This window comes from Ambystoma mexicanum, chromosome 3q (assembly GCF_040938575.1).
Source record: "Ambystoma mexicanum isolate Mex_15411 chromosome 3q, UKY_AmexF1_1, whole genome shotgun sequence".
NCBI classification, from domain to species: Eukaryota; Metazoa; Chordata; class Amphibia; order Caudata; family Ambystomatidae; genus Ambystoma; species Ambystoma mexicanum.
The window spans coordinates 899,887,311-899,907,238 of NC_090926.1; the positions used below are offsets into that span (position 1 = coordinate 899,887,311).

General features: G+C 48.8%; 1 protein-coding gene across 2 annotated transcripts in view; it reads right to left on the minus strand.

Annotated features, from left to right (window-relative positions):
- CACNG5 (calcium voltage-gated channel auxiliary subunit gamma 5) overlaps positions 1-19,283 on the minus strand; it is a 589,250-nt gene extending 569,967 nt beyond the window's left edge. Inside the window, exon 1 of one of the 2 annotated variants that reach the window (XM_069655046.1) lies at positions 19,012-19,283. In XM_069655046.1, coding sequence (XP_069511147.1) covers positions 19,012-19,098 — 87 coding nt within the window. In that variant the 5' untranslated portion in view covers positions 19,099-19,283. The remainder of the gene's footprint in view (positions 1-19,011) is intronic. The other variant, XM_069655047.1, reaches the window with a different exon arrangement.
- Between the last annotated feature and the right edge of the window lie 645 nt (positions 19,284-19,928).

Below are 19,928 nucleotides of genomic sequence, written 5' to 3' on the forward strand. Positions count from 1 at the left end.
TGCCGCCAACGACCTCTGCCTTAACGCCAGTAAGACTGAGATTCTACTCATCGGCACACCCACTCCCTCCTTTCCTGCAGCTCTCTGGCCGGCCTCCCTTGGCCCTCTTCCTGCCCCTACCTGCAAAGCTAAAAACCTCGGGGTCATCTTCGACTCCACACTCTCCTTCTCTCCTCATATTTCTGACGTCTCTAAGAAGTCACACTACCAGCTGCACCTCCTCAGAGGTATTCTTCCCTTCCTCTCCTTCCCCCAGAAGCTCACTGTCTCCCGAGCCCTGGTTCTCTCAAGGCTGGACTACTGTAACAGCCTCTATCTTAATCTGCCTGCCTCCACTCTCCGCCCTCTGCAACTTATCCAGAACAGAACTGCGAGACTTGTCCTTGGCCTCAAGCCCAGGGACCGTATCTCTCCAGGACTGAAATCTCTTCACTGGCTCCCAGTGGCTGCGAGGATTAAGTTCAAAACCCTCTGCATTGTCCACAAGGCCTTCTGGGGCCTGGGGCCACAATACCTTCAACTCTCTCTTCCTAAATATCTGCCTTCACGAGCCCTTCGCTCATCCGTCTCCAACTCCCTCATGGTCAGCCGCTTCTCGAAGCAACGAGCTGGGGGTAGATCTCTCTCCGCAGCAGGGGCCTCCCTCTGGAACAGCCTTCCTGCCTCCCTGAAACTTGAGGAGAACCATCTCCGGTTCCGGAAGCACCTCAAAACCTTCCTCTTCGCTTCTGCCTTCTCTCTCCCTCTCCCCTGCTAAACCTGCTAAACTCCCCACTGAAGTTTGCACTAAACCTGCATCTGGGCCACTCTGTGACCTCGGTCCAGGGCCCAGCCACTCTCCACTTGCACTGCCTCCCTGGCTCCCCCTGCACTGTGGGACTGTCACTGCATCCCTACAGCCCCCTTCCCAGCACTTGCTCTGCACTTACCTCGCACTTGCCACCAGCTGGCCCTTTTATTATTATTTATTATTTTATTACGCTACTTACCTTGTACTGCACTTTCCCCCCCACCTCCTCCCCCTGCACTTTCTCCTTTTCCCCTTACCTCTGCACTTGCGCGATCTGAATGACACCTGGCCTAGTAGGATCGTTTGTCTGTCTTCCCCTTGTTTCCCCCCCTCCCTGCCTCGTCGCGCCTTGAAACACTTGTGTATAGGCGCGTTACAAATACCATATCATATCATATCATATCAATTGTTCTTTATTCCAATTAAAACACCACCAAATTGTGCGATTCATTGACACACACCTCTGCGTGCTATATTTCATCTGATTGCCAAAAAGTTAGGCAATACCTCCCAAGAATGGTATTTTCTACTATGAAATCACATGAGGGGCAGAGAGTTCTGCTTTTCCCTCAACACGGTTTTTGTTTCCTTTTGCTGTGAACCACTGCGCTTAAATTGCAGTAAATGAAAGAAGTTACGTGGCATTTCTTTTTCCACATCAATATCAAAGAAATCCTGTACAACATCCTTTTGAGTCCAAGAACCAACAGTATATGCAAAACCCCCAGAAGGTTAATTGAAAGACAATCCTGTAGTTACAGAAACCGCATTTGTAAACTTGAAAGGAAATTAACACCCCTGTGAATCTGCTCTTTTGAAAATAAGGAAAATGCTGTTTAAAAGCTAATGTCAAATGACAGATTTTGCTCGCACAGAAATGTGATTGAATATGTGGGTGGGGGTTTGGTTATATAAGGTATATTATATTTGTTCCCAAAAGATTTGGTTACTTAGAAAAGACTCTGAAACCAGTAAAAAAGCACTGAATTCAATGGCTGGCCCTACTTCCCACTGCAAAGTCACATCCATAAGTAAACCCGCCCACAATCACATATGAAAAGGCAGAGAGTGTGAAGATTCACTGCCCTGCTAGACTAGCCGGCAGCCTGGGAAGAAGGAACAATGGAAAGCAGTTTGGCTGGTGTATGACTGAGAGGTGCGATTTCCTCCAGCACCCCTCTGAAGGAGGAACTGTCAAAATTCAAAGTGTATCATAAAAGTCCTTTGTTATAAGCAGAGCCTGGCAGAGACAGTTTGTTGTCGTGGTTTGCAGCACCACACACACGTGACAAATCCACCCCATTCACATTAAAGGACTGCAGTATTTTAAGACATCTCTCCCAGCACCCTGAATAAGTAATAACATTGTATGATGCGAGTTTTCCTTGTGATTTTTGGACAAGTGTAAAAAGACCAAGTAAATGTTTCTAGCACTTAGTGAACTGAAATGGCCATGGAAGATGCATTTCGGGGTGAATTATAAATGGGACAAATATGAGACTAGGTGGGATGATGCGAAGTGTTATTGGGAATATGTACAGTCATTGGCAAATTTTTAAATACTATGCATTTCAAAAAAAAGAGCAAAAATGTGCCAAAGGGCGATCAGACACTGCACAGAGTGGGTGATCCGATTGTCCAATTACCTGTGAGCTAGTGAATTCGCATATCTACTTCTCAAGGTGGTGGCTATTGTAAGTTTGATGTTTTGATCTATAACTAATTTTTGGTAAAACGTAGACTGGAGATACAAAGAAAGGTCATAAATGCAAACACATAAATGATGTAATTTCCCCTGAACCAATTGGCCCAAAGGGAGGAGGGAGGACTGGTCGGCTGTCCTATTCCAGGAGAGGGATAATTCCAGGATACTTCCCCCCAGGTTGTAAATTCGATGATGTCATTTTGGCTATATAGGGGGTAGACTGACTTACTCTCAGGACTGACTGGCTGACTTACTCACTGAAGAATCCAAATCCATTCAAGATCCAGGAAACCAGATACATCCATCCAGGCAGATAAATCCATTCATCCAGATCCAGGCACACACAAGAATCCAGGAAGAAAGGAGAGGAGGCAGCTGATCCCATCCTAGAGAGCGCAGTGAGCAGACCTTGCCTAGCTGTCCAGCATCCCATCCAGGAGAGCCCAGTGACCAGATCCCTTTCGGCCAGCTGTCCCAGTGACCAGCTCCCTTGGGCCAGCTGTCCAAAGTGACCATATCCCTTGGCCTAGCTGTCCAGAGACCTTGATGGCTTTCCAGAATCCCAAACTCAAGCTTACATTGTAAGTAGCACACAACCCCAGTTCCCAAAACGGCATCTCCAGCTCTTTTAACCCTTGCACCCCATTGAAATACCATCCAAGTCCCAAATTGCCAGCATAATCTGTTCACCTTTCCATAGACGAATCTGTCTTAGCCTGTTTACGTTAGTGCCTCCCTTTTCATAAATCTTCAGTTTTCTGTGTAAGTCCTTAGGACAATTTTGAAGTAAATTAAGTAATTCCCCTAAAAGGAAATTCACGGCGTGAGCTGGTTAAAATTTGAAATTAACCTCATTGCATTCAGTGTCTTTCTTTAAATAACCATAGTCATTAAAATATAGCCTAAATAGAATTAGTCTTTGTCTAACAAAAACCGAATTTGCCCATGTGTTGTGTGCTTTCCTACCAATTCTGATTTGCATTTCTCCCATAGAAAAACCCAAACCGTAGTACCATTAAGAGTAACCGTTTCTATTAGAATCCTATCTGTTATGTGCCTCTGTTACTTGTCCTGACAACCAATTTTCGATTTTGACAGCAAAGCCCTTTCCATGGCTGCCTGTCATCCAAATCCTGTGTAGAAAAGAATTGCCATTCTGCCGCGTGTGTTTTCTTTTGCATTTGTTTTTATTTCCAAATCGATTTCTTACCTGTGTTCACGTTGCTTTGGTGCCCTGCTAGTAATCTGTAAGATTCCTTATCTCTCAAGTGTAGCAACAAGAATATCTGTCCTAGCTATCACACTGCGGTTGCAAACTGCTGTGCGAGTAACAAGTGAAATCCGATTATGCTGATTTGCTCATAAATACGGTTTTCAATTTCGTTTCTGGCCTCCCATCTTGGAGGGGTGGGCTGAATTCAAAATACAAGTTTTCCCTCTTCATTCTGACTCCTTGCCACTGCCTTCAATCCACGAAGAATTTAGTTAGCAGGAGTTTGGGGCTGAGTGTGCAGGGGGAGTGCTTAACTTGAACGCTATCTGTTGCTTTTAAAAATGACTTCTCTTTTGCTTGCTATTAAAGGTTTCTGTATATAATGTTAGGATTTTGAATTAACTGTAGTATTGTCGGAATCATAGCATTTGTATTGCCACCCTATTGGGGGTTGCTGCCAAATTGTTTGATTTTGTTTTATTTTTCCTTTGACCATAAAATTAATAAATCTCATATTGTTACACACCAGCCTGGTTCCCAGTCCATTGCGAAATAGGGTGTTTGTTAAGGTGGATACGAGACGGGTTGGGGGCCTACTCAAATAAATAACCTGTGGTTAATTTAAGATAAAAGGCGTTTTTTACTGTGCACCACATTCATTGTCAGTGGAAGAAGTCCCTGGCTGGAGTGTGCCGTGTCATAAAACCGTTACAGTAGCTTTACAGTTAATTTGTGAGATTACACTATGGAGCCAGTGCTAAGAATATACAATATGAAGCTCTAGCCAAGTGTTTATATTGTGCTGAAATTTGGGGCACACGTAAGTTAACTTCACTGGTCATTCTTGAGGACACGTTATGGAGACAATCGCTAGAACTTGCCCAATTGCAGCTGTTTGCTCAGAACTAGGCTTAACGGGTTTAAACCCAGATACACACTTTCCTGTCTCTGGAGCCACGTGTTTCAAACAGGACCACTCGAATCAAAGGTTTCCACCGGGAGCTTTACATGTTGCCAATTTCCTTGTGCGAGTTTCAGGAAGATTAAAAAAACAAAACTAGTGGATAGGACCGAATGTTTTTCCTTTATTCAATTTGCCAGCCTTTACCAGGATCAACCAACTTTTTCTGCAATTCTACTTGTTTCTGTTAAGTTAGGCAGCAATTATTACTTAGTAATAAAAATGAAGTGATGCATAGGAATAGCGATTTACATGTACTTGAAATAAAAGACGGTTGCGAAACAAGAAGCCGTTCAAATGAAAATTATCAAGAATGTGGCCTGGAAAAGGAATGTCTCCTGTTTGAGAATGTAGCATCATCTATGTAATATCAGTATGCCAGAAAGCAGTTGTTTGATGCTGTAGAAGGCTATGATGATACAAAATATTTTAAATACTGACTTTGTAAGAAAAGCATAAACTGTAGACCTCCAAGCTCGCATCATAGCCAAAAGAATGCAAGAATAAATGCTGTTTTCTTTCTAAAAATATGTCCTCTATCCTCATGCTTTTTAGACACTTTAAATTTGTGAAGACAGACAATAAAAAAAACAGAAAATTTAACAAGTGCGGACAACGTATATAACTGCAACGCGCCATCTGCCATGTTTGCTTATAGTTCAACAGACATCCAGGTCAGGAAGCTTTTACCCTGCTTCACTTGAATGCACATACGCTTTAGATGGGTTAAGCAGTCTGAGAACATACTTCCCAGGCAGCGCTCAGGGTCGCTGATACTGCAAACACCCCATGCACAGCAATGTGTCCTATGAGTGCAGCTCCATGTGGTTCCTTTAAGCTAACCCAAGTGGAGGCATTTTGCAGTGTTGCAGCTTGCCTATAAAATGCATTTTTTTATATATGTATTCATTTGCTGACTTTTTTATTTTTTATTTCTTTATTGTTTTCGTTTAACAACAACAAAACACATGAAATACAAACAACTTTAACATAAATGGCTTATTGGCACTTCGTACGGATCTTGTCCTTCCATTGTAGTTTCATAGTTTCCCCAGCGACCTTATCAGTTCAGTCTGGACCTTCCGTGGGGTCGAGCACCAGGTTTGGTACGCATAATGTTCTATTCTAGGGCTTTGTGCTTGGCCTTACTATTTCACATATTGATCCTCTATTTCCGAGAGATCTTCGGAGTTTCCTTCCTCCGGGTGGCCAAAGAGGTCTTGTATTAGTGTGTTCCATGCAGTCAACTTGTGCGCAGTTTCGCCTTCCCCTCTTATCACTGCTCTTGTCCACACCACTGTCTCTGCCTGCGCCCACTTCTGAAGGTCTGACCACCATGCCTCCACACGCGGGCCCTCCTTTGACTTCCATGTCATTGCTATCCTTCTCTTGGCCAGTATACCTATCAAATCTTTCATCTTCGCCAGATGCGATTCATGCTTACCCCCTCTTGAGAAGAGGCCCAGTAGGTACTTTTCGGGATGTTCCGCCTGAATTTGAAGTCCGCTTCCCGCTATCTTGAGTCTGATCCCGTCCCAGAGCTCTTGGATCACTGGGCAGGACCAGAACATGTGTACCATGTCCGCTTCTTCCGACGAGCAGCGGGGGCACCCGCTCTGGGCCCCTATGTGGACTTTATTCATCCTCTTGGGTGTGAGATACGCTCTGTGCGTTACATATAGCTGCGCCTGCCTAAATCTTGCATTTCTGGATACTTTTTTTGGGTATAGTAGGGCCCTAGTCCATTCTTGATCGGTGAGGGGCCTCCCCAACTCCTCCACCAACGCTGCCTCGTGTGTTGTTCCTGTGGGTCTTTGGCCTTCAGTAGCTGTTCATACAACCTGGAGGTTGTGTGCGTTCCCTCTGCAATGTCATACAATGCGTCTAATGCCGTTTCCTCATCTTGGTCTTCCCAATCTGGCCATCTTCTCGTGATGTTTCTCAGCATGCCGGTATATAGGATGAATTGACCCACATGTATTTCATATTCATCAACCATTTCGTGGAAGTCCGCCCACCTTCCCTCCCTTCTCAGGTCTCCAATTTTTGCTACCCCTTTAGCCTCCCAGTGTGCTCGATATGTTGCTAGTGTATTTGTGTTCCCTCCCAGGAGACCTGCTAGAGGGATTTGCGTTGACTGCGGATCCTTCACCCCTTGGAGTTTCCACGCTCTTTTCCATAAGTCCACTGCAATATTGAGCATGTTCGACAGGGTTCTGAGCCGGGGTCTGTCGAGCCATAGTATTTCCCTTAGGTAATACTGCTTCAGTGCAGGTTGGAAAATGCGTTTGTCTATTTTTTCGTCTTCCCCCAGCCATTTTACTGCAAATTGCAGCTGCCCCGCTAAATAGTACTTCTCGAAGTCCAGCAGTCTGATGCCCTCTTCTTCGTAGTCCTTCTGCAGGGTCCTTATTGTGATCCTATTTCTCCCTCCCCCCCATAGGATTGAACACATTATTGTATTTAGTTTAGTGAAAAAGGCCCTGGGTATGCTGTATGGGATGTTCGTGAGGAAGTATAATAGGCGAGGCAGCACCACCATTTTCAGGAGGGCTGCTCTTCCCATCATTCCCAGTGGTAGTGTCCCCCAGAAAGTCATTGACCTCTGTGTTCTTTCTAAAGCGATGAGCATGTTGGATGAATGGGTATCAGCGGTATCATGATGTATCCCTATACCCAAATATTTGAAGGTGCAGGGCGCCCATGTCAGACCCAGGTCCGGCAGACAATGTGAGGGGATGTGTTTCAGACCCGCCAAGGGGAAAAGGAGGGACTTCTCTTTATTAATCGCTATGCCCGAAAGCCTAGTGTACGCCCCGATCGCTTCTAGGAGGCAGGGTAGGTTAGTGGTTGGCTCGCTTACGAATAGGAGCATATCATCCACGCATAGCGAGATTTGGTGGAGCACCCCATCTATGTCCAGTCCGGTGTCTATATATTCTGCTCTAAGGAATACTGCAAATGGCTCTAGAGCCAGGATATATAACATTGGCGATAGCGGGCACCCCTGCTTGGTTCCCCTATATATCTTCCACTCCTCGGAAATGAATTGCCCAGTTTTCACCCTTGCTCTGGGTTCCTTGTATAGTAACCTGATCCATCGGAGGTACCCCTCCCCGATACCAAAGTGGGTGAGTACACCCATCAGCCATTCCCAACGTATGGAGTCGAAAGCTTTGACAGCGTCCAGAGACACTATTGCGCTCTCGTCTTGCGATCGATTTGTCTCATCTATCATGTGGTGAAGTCTGCGGAGGTTCCAGGACGTGTTCCTTCCCGGAACATAGCCCGTTTGGTCTGGGTGGATCAGCGTGGGTATTACCTGTTTTAAGCGGTTGGCTAGGACTGCTGTTAGTATTTTGGTGTCCTGATTAATAAGGGATATTGGCCTATAGGAGGCGCATTTCCTAGGGGGCTTCCCTGGTTTAAGAATCGGGACAATTATTGATTCCGACAGGGTTGTCGGGAGACGCATGGTCTCATATGCGTCTTGGAATGTCTCAAGCAGTTTCGGGGCAATGGCGCTCTTGTACGTCTTGTAGAACTCCCCCGGAAGCCCATCCGGGCCCGGGGTTTTGCCAGTGGGAAGTTCTGCCATCACCATCTCTATTTCTTCCACCGTAAGGGGTGCGTCCAATAGCTGAGCCTGTTCTTCATCTAGCCTCGGCAACCCTATTTCTACCAGTGCATCTGTTATGTCCTCCGGGTCTATTTCCGGATTCGGGGCATACAGTTGCTCATAGAAACTCGCAAAAATTGCGTTAATGTGCCCTTGGTCCCTGATCTCTGTCCCGGTGTGACCTTCCAACACTGTTATGGGATCTTTTTTATTCTCTTGTCTAGTAAGCCAGGCCAGGAGCCTATTAGGTTTATCCCCTTCCGCCTGTAACCGTTGTGTGTACCTCCCATAGTTTAGCCTCCCTAGCTTTTCTCAGAGCAACATACATTTAGTCCGCAGCTCTATCAGCTATCCAGGTTGCTCCCCCTCTAATCCCGCCTGTTGTTCTTTCAATTCGATCACCCTCTCGAGTTCATTCAATTCCCTTATGGCCGCTCCCGTCAATCCTCCTGTTCTGCCTATTACTGCTCCCCTTATTACCACCTTGAATGCGTCCCATAATACGGCGCCACTCTCAACACTGCCCTCGTTTTGCTCAAAATAATCCTCGATCACCTCCTGGAGGTGTTCCTCAAACTCACCCTCTCTCAGGGCCTCTGCTCGAAGTCGCCACGTTGGGATAGGGGCTTTTCTATTGGTGTGTGCCCATGTCGCCACTACTGGGGCATGACCAAAGAGTGTGCATGCTTTAATGGTGATTCCCGTAATATCTTGTAGTGATTCCCTGCCCGCGAATATATAGTCTATACGTGTGAATGTTCCATGTGGTGCGCTGTAGTGTGTATAACCCCTCCCATCCCCATGTACCTGCCTCCATACGTCTCCTAGCTGTAGCTGCTCCAGGGTCCTATGCAGTTCTTTGGCTGGGGGCGCCGGCTTCTTGTATTTATTATCAGATCTGTCGAGGAGGGGATTCAGGGTGCAGTTGAAGTCGCCGGCCCAGATGAACGTAGCTTCCCTATATTGCGCTAACTTGGGCGCTAGCTTTTTGAAGAAGTCCGTTGCATCAGTATTCAGTGCGTAGGTGTTGACCAGGCATACCTCCTTGTTTTCTAGCATGCCGTGCACCAATACCAACCGTCCCTCTGTGTCGGTCTCCTGCTTGAGTAGCTGGAATGGGACCCCCGGGGCAATCCATATTAGTACACCTTGTGCGTAATTTGAATATGTGGTGCTGTAAATCTGTCCTCCCCATTTCTTGTCCACCTTGGCCAGCCTGTCTCTTGTGAGGTGTGTCTCCTGTAACATCGCTATCTTGATTTTCATCCGGTTTAGCCAGGCATAGACCCTAAGTCTCTTGACATACGCATTGAGTCCTCTCACATTCCAAGTAGCTATCGTCAGTTCATCTGGTGCCATGTTCTTCTTTGTTTGCTTGGATTCATTATCCCACTGCCATGTCCTTGCACCCTGCCCTTTAGTCTCCTTGTGCCCATCTCCCTCGGTGTCCTGGTCCTGGATCTATGCCTCTTGAAGCAGCCACTGCTGCTGTCACATGGTTCCTGTCCCATGTTACTCCGGTCGCTTATTGTCTGTATTATTTCGGTGTCCTTTACAGTAGTCCTTCCGTAGTTTGTGCCTTGTACTGCCCATTCACTCCATTCAACGTCATTAACTTCAACAAAAACTGAAAAACTAACGCCCAGCCACCCTCCCCCTGCTCGGGCTCCGCCGCTTCTCTCGTCATGCTCCTGTGAGGGGGGCAGACTCGCCACAGCGTGATGCCTTAAAACTGACATCCAAACTAATAGTTCATTCTTCCCGTGGGCGCCGCTTCTCTCAGCCAATACAGCTAAAGTGGGGCCGATTGCTCCTCCATGCTTACTACTAGCTTCTTTAAACTTACGTAATGCTTATTGTCTTTGTTCCAGGTTGCCTTTGTTACTACTCATCAGGGTCTATTGCCAGGATTGCTAGCGTGTCTCTGCCTCAGCTGAGGGAAGCCTTGTGAGTCCATCCAACTGTGGGCCTCTTCGGTGGAGTCGAAAAAACATGTTTTGCCTTGGTGTATCACCTTGAGTTTAGCGGGGAACAGGAGCATGTATCTCACCCCCGCGGTTCTGAGGCGTTCTTTTTTTGGGCCGAACTGTGCCCGTTGCCTCTGTACCATGGCCGTATAGTCCGGATACATTGTGATCTTGGAAGAGTTCTTGATGATTCCCCCCCCCTCCTCGAGAACGCTAGTATTTTCTCCCTGTCTTTGTAGTTCATGATCCTAGCAATCATCGCTCTCAGGGGGCACCTGGCTGGGGTCTTCCGGTCAGGGCTCTGTGTGCCCTCTCTACCACAAAGCCCTGGGATAGTACACCTACTCCGACCTCCTGGAGGAGCATGTTTTCAACATACTCAGTGGGGTCTTTGCCCTCCTCACCTTCCGGAATTCCAATTATGCGGATGTTGTTCCTCCGCGCTCTCCCCTCTGCGTCTTCCGCTCTCCTTTCCAGAACCTTAATTCTCTGCAGTACCTCTGACATCTGTGTCTGCGTTACCGCAACCCCCGCCGTATTTTGCTGTACCTGCTGTTCCGTCGCCGTCACTCTCTCTGTTAGGTTCCTCGCGTCCTGGCGGAGAAGGCCCACATCTACCATTACTGTGTCGAGTTTATTTTCTAGAGATGCTTTCAGGGCCCCAATTGCTGTGTCCATTTTGTTTTCGAGCGATGCTTTCATGGAGGCGATTGCTTCCAGTATCGTGCCTTTGTTAGCGGCTTCCGCTGGGCGCGAGGTGTCATCCACGGCTGCTGCCTTGTCCGCTAGCGGCGACAGTTTGTGCCCAGACGCCATCGTAAAAGTCTCCATGCTTTCTCGATTGGTTTTCGCCTCTGCCTTCTTGTTCGGCATCGCGGGGGAGCCGTCCTCTGCCTGCGTCGCCGGTACCAGTCTTGGCTGTGCTCCACGTGCCGTAGCCCCTGCTTCTTCCGCCACCCTGCTCCCCGGTGTTTACGGGTCTCTCCTTATATTGGGATTATTACACTCTTCCGGCAGGTATATACGTTAGGCCCTCATTGCTCCAGGCTCTTTTTGCCGTCGGATGTCTCCTGTCACGCATCGCTTTGGGCTCGTGCCTTTCCCGTGCGTGACCCCACCGTGATAGAGGCCTTCCCGCCTCCACGTCCCACTTGCACCAGTCGCGCTGAACCCACGTCGTGGGGTTGGCTCAGGATTGACTCAGGCTCGGGTCTGCGTGGGATGTGTCCCTCTCGCCGATCGTATAGATCGTGTAGATTCACCGGTGCATTCTGTATTACGCGGGCGGGGTCCTCCCACAGCTCGCACATCCGCCATTTTGATTTCGCAGGATGATTCCCATTCCCCTCTGGCGGTCTATCTTCTTTTCCACCGCCCGGTTTCCTCCGGGGGCTTCGCCGGGTGGGCAGCAGGTGTTCCGGTCTCTGTGGAGGGACTTTGGCGGTCTTCTGGAACCAATTTATGCTAGTTTTTATTGGATTTTGTCAGGATCGCTCCGGCGCTCCTCAGCAGCACGTATCACTACATCATCCGCCAAGCCACGCCCCCCATGTATTCATTTGCTGACTTTTTTTTGTTGTTTCAGTGAAAATAACTTTTTAATTGATGATTTATTGACCCACCAGGAGTCAAGGCTTTACACAGCCTTGCAGAAGAAATGTTGGTAAGCATGGTCCTTCAAAGCGGGAGGGGGGAAGTTCCAAAAACGAGCAGCCAGAACAGAGGAGGCACTGCACACAGGTCTGCCTTTGTTGTGATGGGGGTTGTGAAGAATGAAGAATTATTTATATTGGAGTATAAACAGTACACACAGAGGAAACAGGCAAGTGGAGAAAACGCTTGAATGCCGTTGCTACACTGATTCACAACCGGCTGGGCGGCAAAGCGTGTGCTTGGGAAGGGACTGACACACTTGAAAGTGCCTACCTAACTTCCAACGGGATGCGTTTCCAGCTGCATCAGTCCCTGCGCCTCTCTGTTCATTTTTGCATTTGTAGTTCTTCATTCCATCAAGAGACTCAGACTGCACAAGCAGGGGGCAGTAAATCAAAAGAAAGTGGTTACAGAAGGTAAAGAGCCTTCTTGAAAAGGAAAGGTTTCAGCTTCTCTCTGAGTTCAAGGTGGGACGGATCCTGGTGGAATGGTCATGGAGCCCTCCACATTCTGGCACCGAGGTAGGAAACGACTTTGAGTTCTTTGGGTTTCTTTTTGGAATGCCTTCGCTGACCACTGATTCTTGCAGTGTAAAGTTGCAAATCAGAAATCCAACAGCAACTTCATGCGGGGCTTTGTGGACAATGCGGGCAATTTTGAATTTGGATCTAGTCACAGCAGGCAGCCAAACGGGGGATAACCAGATGCAGGGTTCAAAATTGAGGGGAGCAGGGAGCCATTTATTTCCTGCTTGTAGCATGGAAGGGCCTGGTAACAGCTATCAGTCGCTACTTTTGGCTCCCGCTAAGCCAATTGATGCTGAACAAATACATCTATGTGAATTTAACTGTGTATGTTTGGGAGAATCTATACACATTAGTACACGTCTATACAACATGTAAAGCATTAGGGTGTTATAAATAATGGACAAACTGTTATGTCTGCATCTTATGTAATGCTATGCACTAGCACCCGGTTCCCCAGTGGCAGCTCCTGGTCACTGATGAATGCTGAATACCCAGGAACTGCTTTTAGCTCCTGCTTCTCCAATTGTAATTTCGATCCCTGCAGATATGTGGATATGTGGTCCCCATGGTGGGGTGCGGGAGCGGTTTTGCTACAGAGCTCTGGGCAAGCCAGTCATTGGATTTTCCCACAACCAAGCAACAGAAAAAACTATCAGGACCCAGTCAGAAATTAGGCAAAATGGAATGTACAATGTTTCAATGGTTATTTCCAGGCCTATGGCATTATTAGCCCACCCCAAGCAGAAACACTGATAGTGGGTATAAGTATTTCTATTGATATTGTACTTGTTCACCTTCTAAACGAAGGTGGACATGTATAAATATGCCACAGCAAGGCTCCATTATTAGCAGGGAATCACACACTGGTTTAGCAGTGAAGCAAGGATGCTAACTCACTATTGGCTCTTCCACACATCCTTGGCAAACTTTACTTGGGAGAAATATTTAAGCTTTGGTTTTCAGGGATTACAGTAATACTATTTTATAGTATTTGCTTGCAAAATGTGCACATCACATAGTGAAGCAACCCCAAGTGTTAAGACAAAACATATCATTGGAGCTTTATTTTCCAGACCCTGCATGGAAAGCTTGAAGTCTCAGAATGCGAAATAAGGCCAGCTTGAAAAAAACTCTCTTTTTACGTCACTGTACTTTCAGCATTTTAAGCAAAAACACCAGAAGAAATGGTGTCATATGGCCACGTGGGCATAGAGATTAGTTGTCACAAACTTCAAGCCTGATCTTTATTGTTTTGAAAGCAGGTACAGATTTAACCAGGGCTGTGGGTGGCCTTTCAGGTGGAAATTTCACACCACACTGCCAATTGGCTAATTTTTCACACAACAAAAGAAAAGTGTTGCAAGAGTAATTGGGAGAACTTCGTGAAGATGCGGTTTATCATTTGCATTTGGTGCTGCTCATAACAGCTCTGAAGATAAGAAGGTCCCGTCAGCAGGGGGCTAGAAGTAGGGTGGCTGGGAGGCAGCCGCCATTAATGTAACTGCTATTTGCAGGGTATCCATCACTCGAAATAAAGACAAGTGTGGAGGGTGGCCTGTCCAGGAAGCCAGTGGGGTGAGCTCCTGGGACCATTTCTACAAATTGCAGCGCCCTCCTGACTGCTCTCACAGAGGTAGCAGTTGGAAAGGAAGGTCCCGGACTGCTCCAGCGAGAGGCCTGTACTGGGGCAAGCGGCCTCCACAGTCGGCACGCTACTACTCACCAACGGCCATTCCGACAAGAGCTTGGAGAACAAATGTCACCACTTCTGAGTCTGCCTGCTATTTATAAAAACGCGGTAGCATTTGTCACTGGAATGTGTAAGCTGTAGGACTACTTAAGAAGCAGCGTCCTACTGCCCAAGTCCGCGGGGTAGGCACGCATGCCATATATCGTCGTCCAGCATTGCTACTCCCAGACACTTCCTGCATCCCGACTCCGGGGGATGTCCAGCAGTCTCGGGCCGTCTACAAGTGTGGATTCGCCAATGGCCTTTCTCGCTCTACGCAGATCGACGCACAGATGAACGCCCGTGTCTGAAGCGCCGGGCCGGGTGGCGAGGAGAAACGATGGCACTGCTGGCATACATCGGCGTGCAGAGTGCGGAACTCGGTCATTTCCATGTAGCCGCTGTGCTATTGTCATGCGTGTGTCGCCCGAGCATGGCTTCCGCCATCTGTTTGTGCGGGGAGGTGGTCTGACTGCTAGACTTCGGGGAACAAGGTAAACCTGGGCTTAACCCTTTAGCAGCTGTGGACTCACGTTTGACTCCACGACTGCCAAGGTCGGAAGTTAATGAGGCGGGGGCACTTATTTTCATGAGCCTGGCTGACTTAAATTCTCGGAAGCCCTGGTTTATGGATTGTGGCCTTCCTCGTTGCGTTGCCAAATTGCCCTTAATTCGGTCTTATCGGACAGTTAACACTATCACTGCGCAATAAATTAACTATTAATGTCCCACTACAGCGCTCTACAGTGTCAGCCAATACTTTACTCCGATTCCGTGCACTGGGCATTGCGGGGCGTGATTTAAGGTCCCCATCCGCCGTGATGCCTTGGTGAGGGACACGAGGCGCTAATGTTTCTTGGGTATTTCGGGCCATGGCAGACCAACCAACACACCCTATTGTCGCGGGGGATGGACCATCAGGCCATCAATCGATGTCAGTGTATTACGGACAGAACACAACACCGCTAAGCACTTCAATTCCGCTCTAAGAACCCCGAGAACGCACATGTTCCCCGAAAACATATACACACCTCACTGTGCCGCCGTGCGGCGAGAGGGTTCACACAACAACACACCACGAATCCCGGGGCCAGTAAATGCTCTTTGGTGATATTTATTTGAGTCATGTGTTCAAGGGCAAAAATACTCTCAAAGATGTTGCACAATAACGGAGAAGCGGTAATGCGAAGCATAGCCTTTAATACTGAGAACTCTTGCCATGACTTTGGAAGAGGTCGGTCCGTCAGGGGTACGCGCAGAGGGCTCTCTGATGGGGCAATGGACGCCTGTCTGGCGACGAAGCGTTAGCAAAGAATGCGATAAAACCGATTCAACTGAATGGGGCAATGCAGAGATGCGATGTCGACTGGAGAGAAAACATGGAAATGCTGTTAATACGGGATTATGACATGACGTGAGCGGTACAGGGCCGCCATTATTTAATGCCAAGAGCGCATAGAGTGGGTGAGCGACAGCAACGGTCTTTTAAATGGAGGTAGTGCACGGACTCAGTGGGATAATGCACAACAGTCCTCAATGGGGAGGTAGTGCACGGACTCAATGGGATTGTGTGGAACAGTCCTTGCTGGGGACGTAGTGCATGGACTCAATGGGATTGTGTGGAACAGTCCTTAGTGGGGAGGTAGTGCATGGACTCAATGGGATTGTGTGGAACAGTCCTTGGTGGGGAGGTAGTGCATGGACTCAATGGGATTGTGTGGAACAGTCCTTCATGGGGAGTAAGTGCATGGACTCAATGGGATTGTGTGGAACAGTCCTTGATGGGGAGTAAGGGCATGGACTCAATGGGATTGTGTGGAACAGTCCTTGCTGGGGAGGTAGTGCATGGACTCAATGGGATTGTGTGGAACAGTCCTTGATGGGGAGTTAGTGCATGGACTCAATGGGATTGTGTGGAACAGTCCTTGCTGGGGAAGTAGTGCATGGACTCAATGGGATTGTGTGGAACAGTCCTTGCTGGGGACGTAGTGCATGGACTCAATGGGATTGTGTGGAACAGTCCTTAGTGGGGAGGTAGTGCATGGACTCAATGGGATTGTGTGGAACAGTCCTTGGTGGGGAGGTAGTGCATGGACTCAATGGGATTGTGTGGAACAGTCCTTCATGGGGAGTAAGTGCATGGACTCAATGGGATTGTGTGGAACAGTCCTTGCTGGGGAGGTAGTGCATGGACTCAATGGGATTGTGTGGAACAGTCCTTGATGGGGAGTTAGTGCATGGACTCAATGGGATTGTGTGGAACAGTCCTTGCTGGGGAGGTAGTGCATGGACTCAATGGGATTGTGTGGAACAGTCCTTAGTGGGGAGGTAGTGCATGGACTCAATGGGATTGTGTGGAACAGTCTTTGGTGGGGAGGTAGTGCATGGACTCAATGGGATTGTGTGGAACAGTCCTTCATGGGGAGTAAGTGCATGGACTCAATGGGATTGTGTGGAACAGTCCTTGCTGGGGAGGTAGTGCATGGACTCAATGGGATTGTGTGGAACAGTCCTTGATGGGGAGTTAGTGCATGGACTCAATGGGATTGTGTGGAACAGTCCTTGCTGGGGAGGTAGTGCATGGACTCAATGGGATTGTGTGAAACAGTCCTTGCTGGGGAGGTAGTGTGTGGACTCAAGGGGAAAATGCAGGTCTGCCCTTAATGGGGAGGCAGTGTATGGGCTCAAGGGGAAAATGCAGGGCTGCCCTTAATGAGGAGGCAGTGCATGGACTCAAGGGGAAAATGCAGGACTGCACTTAATGAGGAGGCAGTGCATGGACTCAAGGGGAAAATGCAGGGCTGCCCTTAATGAGGAGGCAGTGCATGGACTCAAGGGGAAAATGCAGGACTGCACTTAATGAGGAGGCAGTGCATGGACTCAAGGGGAAAATGCAGGGCTGCCCTTAATGAGGAGGCAGTGCATGGACTCAAGGGGAAAATGCAGTGCTGCCCTTAATGGGGAGGCAGTGTATGGATTCAAGGGGAAAATGCTGGGCTTCCCTTAATGGGGAGGCAGTGCATGGACTCAAGGGGAAAATGCAGGGCTGCCCTTAATGAGGAGGCAGTGCATGGACTCAAGGGGAAAATGCAGTGCTGCCCTTAATGGGGAGGCAGTGTATGGATTCAAGGGGAAAATGCAGGGCTTCCCTTAATGGGGAGGCAGTGCATGGACTCAAGGGGAAAATGCAGTGCTGCCCTTAATGGGGAGGCAGTGTATGGATTCAAGGGGAAAATGCAGGGCTTCCCTTAATGGGGAGGCAGTGTATGGACACAAGGGGGAAATGCAGGGCTTCCCTTAATGGGGAGGCAGTGTATGGACTCAAGGGGAAAATGCAGGGCTGCCCTTAATGGGGAGGCAGTGTATGGACTCAAGGGGAAAATGCAGGGCTGCCCTTATAATGCTTCTTGTAGTCAATGTGGTTGTGTGGAACTGTCCTTAATAGAGAGGTTGTGCATGAACTCAATGGGGTCATTCAGCACTCCCCTACAGGGCAGGGATAGTCCGTGGACTGGATCGGATGATGCAGGACTGTGCCTAATGGGTGGGGACTGTCTAGAGTAAATGGGAGAATGCACGCGTGTCCTTAACGGGAGGGGGGTAGTGGGCAGACAGAATGGGATAACGCAGGACTGGCTGTCCATAATGGATGTTGGGGGGTAGGGAGCAGTCAACATGGGACAATGCGGGGGCAGTGTGTAGAGTAAATGAGATCATGCAGGACTGCCCTTAACGGGGGCTGGGGACGCTTAATGGGGAGCTAGCAGGTGCGCTGAACGGGATAATTGCAGCCTGAGATCAAAGCAGGTGCCGGACATGGCATACCTGGCATGGTGCGATGCTGTCTCTAACGCGGGGGTAGCGCGGGCACCGAAGGACTCCTTGTGGTGCAGTCTCATGGACTGAATGTGACGGCAGCACTCTCATTCACGCGTATGTAGTGAGTGGACTTGACGGAAGAGTGTAAGACTGTCCCGAGTAGTGCACAGACTGAAAGGAAGATAAAACCTGCCCCGGAAGCAGAGCAAAGCTAGCGGCGCTTGGACTGAACGGGACTAAGCGCTATCCTCCGAGCGGCAGCGCGAGCACTGGGGGGGGGGAGGCACCGAGGGACTGCCCTTAGTGTAGAGGTAGGGGGGCGCATGTACTAAAGGGGGTGCTATGGATTGTTGCTAGGGTATAATGGGCTAGTGCACGCAGCGGCCGGGCTAGTGGGGATGGGCTCTGAACGAATAATGAGGTGAACGGAGGGTCAATGGAAGGGAAGGAACGCATGTTTTAAAGGGGGTTAATGTTGGGAGCCTTAAAAGCAGAGGTAGTGCACGTGCCGAATGAGACTTCGTGTTCTCTTTTAACCCTAATCTTTGCGGCGCCCTCCCTCGTTGGGGGGGGGGGGAGATAAGAAAGCGCATTGATTCATTTTTACTTTCGTTATGCGCTACATATAGGAGAAATAGTAACATAGTAAAGCGCGTGTAGCGGACGGGTTGGCTTTAGACCGTTCCTCATCCACGGACAGTGATTGAGATAACGTGGCACAGAGAGTGACTGGAATGGATCTGGTCGGTTCTTAATGAAGGCAGCGTGGAATAACTATAGACTGGCGGTAGCATACATATAGTTAGTGCAATAAATGTTGACTCTTCTTAGTGCTCCCTCAGTAACAGGGATATTACCAGACTCAATACCGATGTATCTTTCTCGGGCATGTCGAACATTAGAGGAGTGTAGAACGCCCCCTCCTCCCACACGTGCATCCATTACCAGCTGTGGCACCCCAGGAACACGGGAAGACAGATGCTTCCCCGGAGAGTGACAGCGCCCAGACGGGGCAAGGCAGGTCTTACCTGGCCAGAGCCTCCTCTGTGTGCCTCGGCTCGCCTCCCCCGCAGAGACCTGCCCTCCAGCGCGGCGGGCACTTTGCACAAGGGCATGCACAACTGTCCGAGTGCTGCTCCAGTGGCGGATGCGCGCGTGTCCGAGCCCCGAGTCGGCGGCGAGAGCCAGGATGCTGATGCTGCTGCTGCTGCTGCTGCTGCTGCTGCTGCTGAGGCTGGAGCTGCTGCTGCTCTGGCGCGTGCCACGGGCTCTCTAAAGCACGCTGCGCCAAGCAGCGCGGGTCACGTGCTCAGACCGACAGCGCGCGGACTGCCCCGCTCCAGCCCCTCTCGCTGCCCCTTCAGCCCGCGGCGGGAAAAGAACCCCAAGTCCTTCACGGGAGCCGCCTCCTCGTTTTCACACACGATTGTAAAAACAAACACGTTTCGCTTTGGTTAAGTTTTGTTTATTTTTTTTAAACAGCGGCGTTTTTATTGTAATATGATACTTGGGAACGGGTAGGGACTTCACTTTTATCACCTTTTTTCAATGTAAAATCGGAATCCTAATACGCTGGCAGGTGGGAGCATAGCAATGCCCTTTCCTACCTAATGTCTACTACATACTTCTCAACTCACACGCTTTTGGCAGGTGTCACCCGCCACTTAGGCAGCTCTCTCACCTGCCAAGCTCCCTACACGCTCAAAGGAATCAGCGGGCTTTCACCCACCAAATGCAATTTTGGGTGTTTTCACCTGCCCAATGGCCATGAAAGGTTCAGAGCTATGTGTCTAGCGATGCCTTGTAGATTGGCTTCTTAAATTAAATATGTCTGTCTAAGTTGTTACTTTTGTGGCTAAATCATGCCTTGTCTACTGATGTTTTAGGATTCATTGTGAAGTCTTAAAAGCCAACCCCAGACTACTGGGTATGATTTTACGATTTC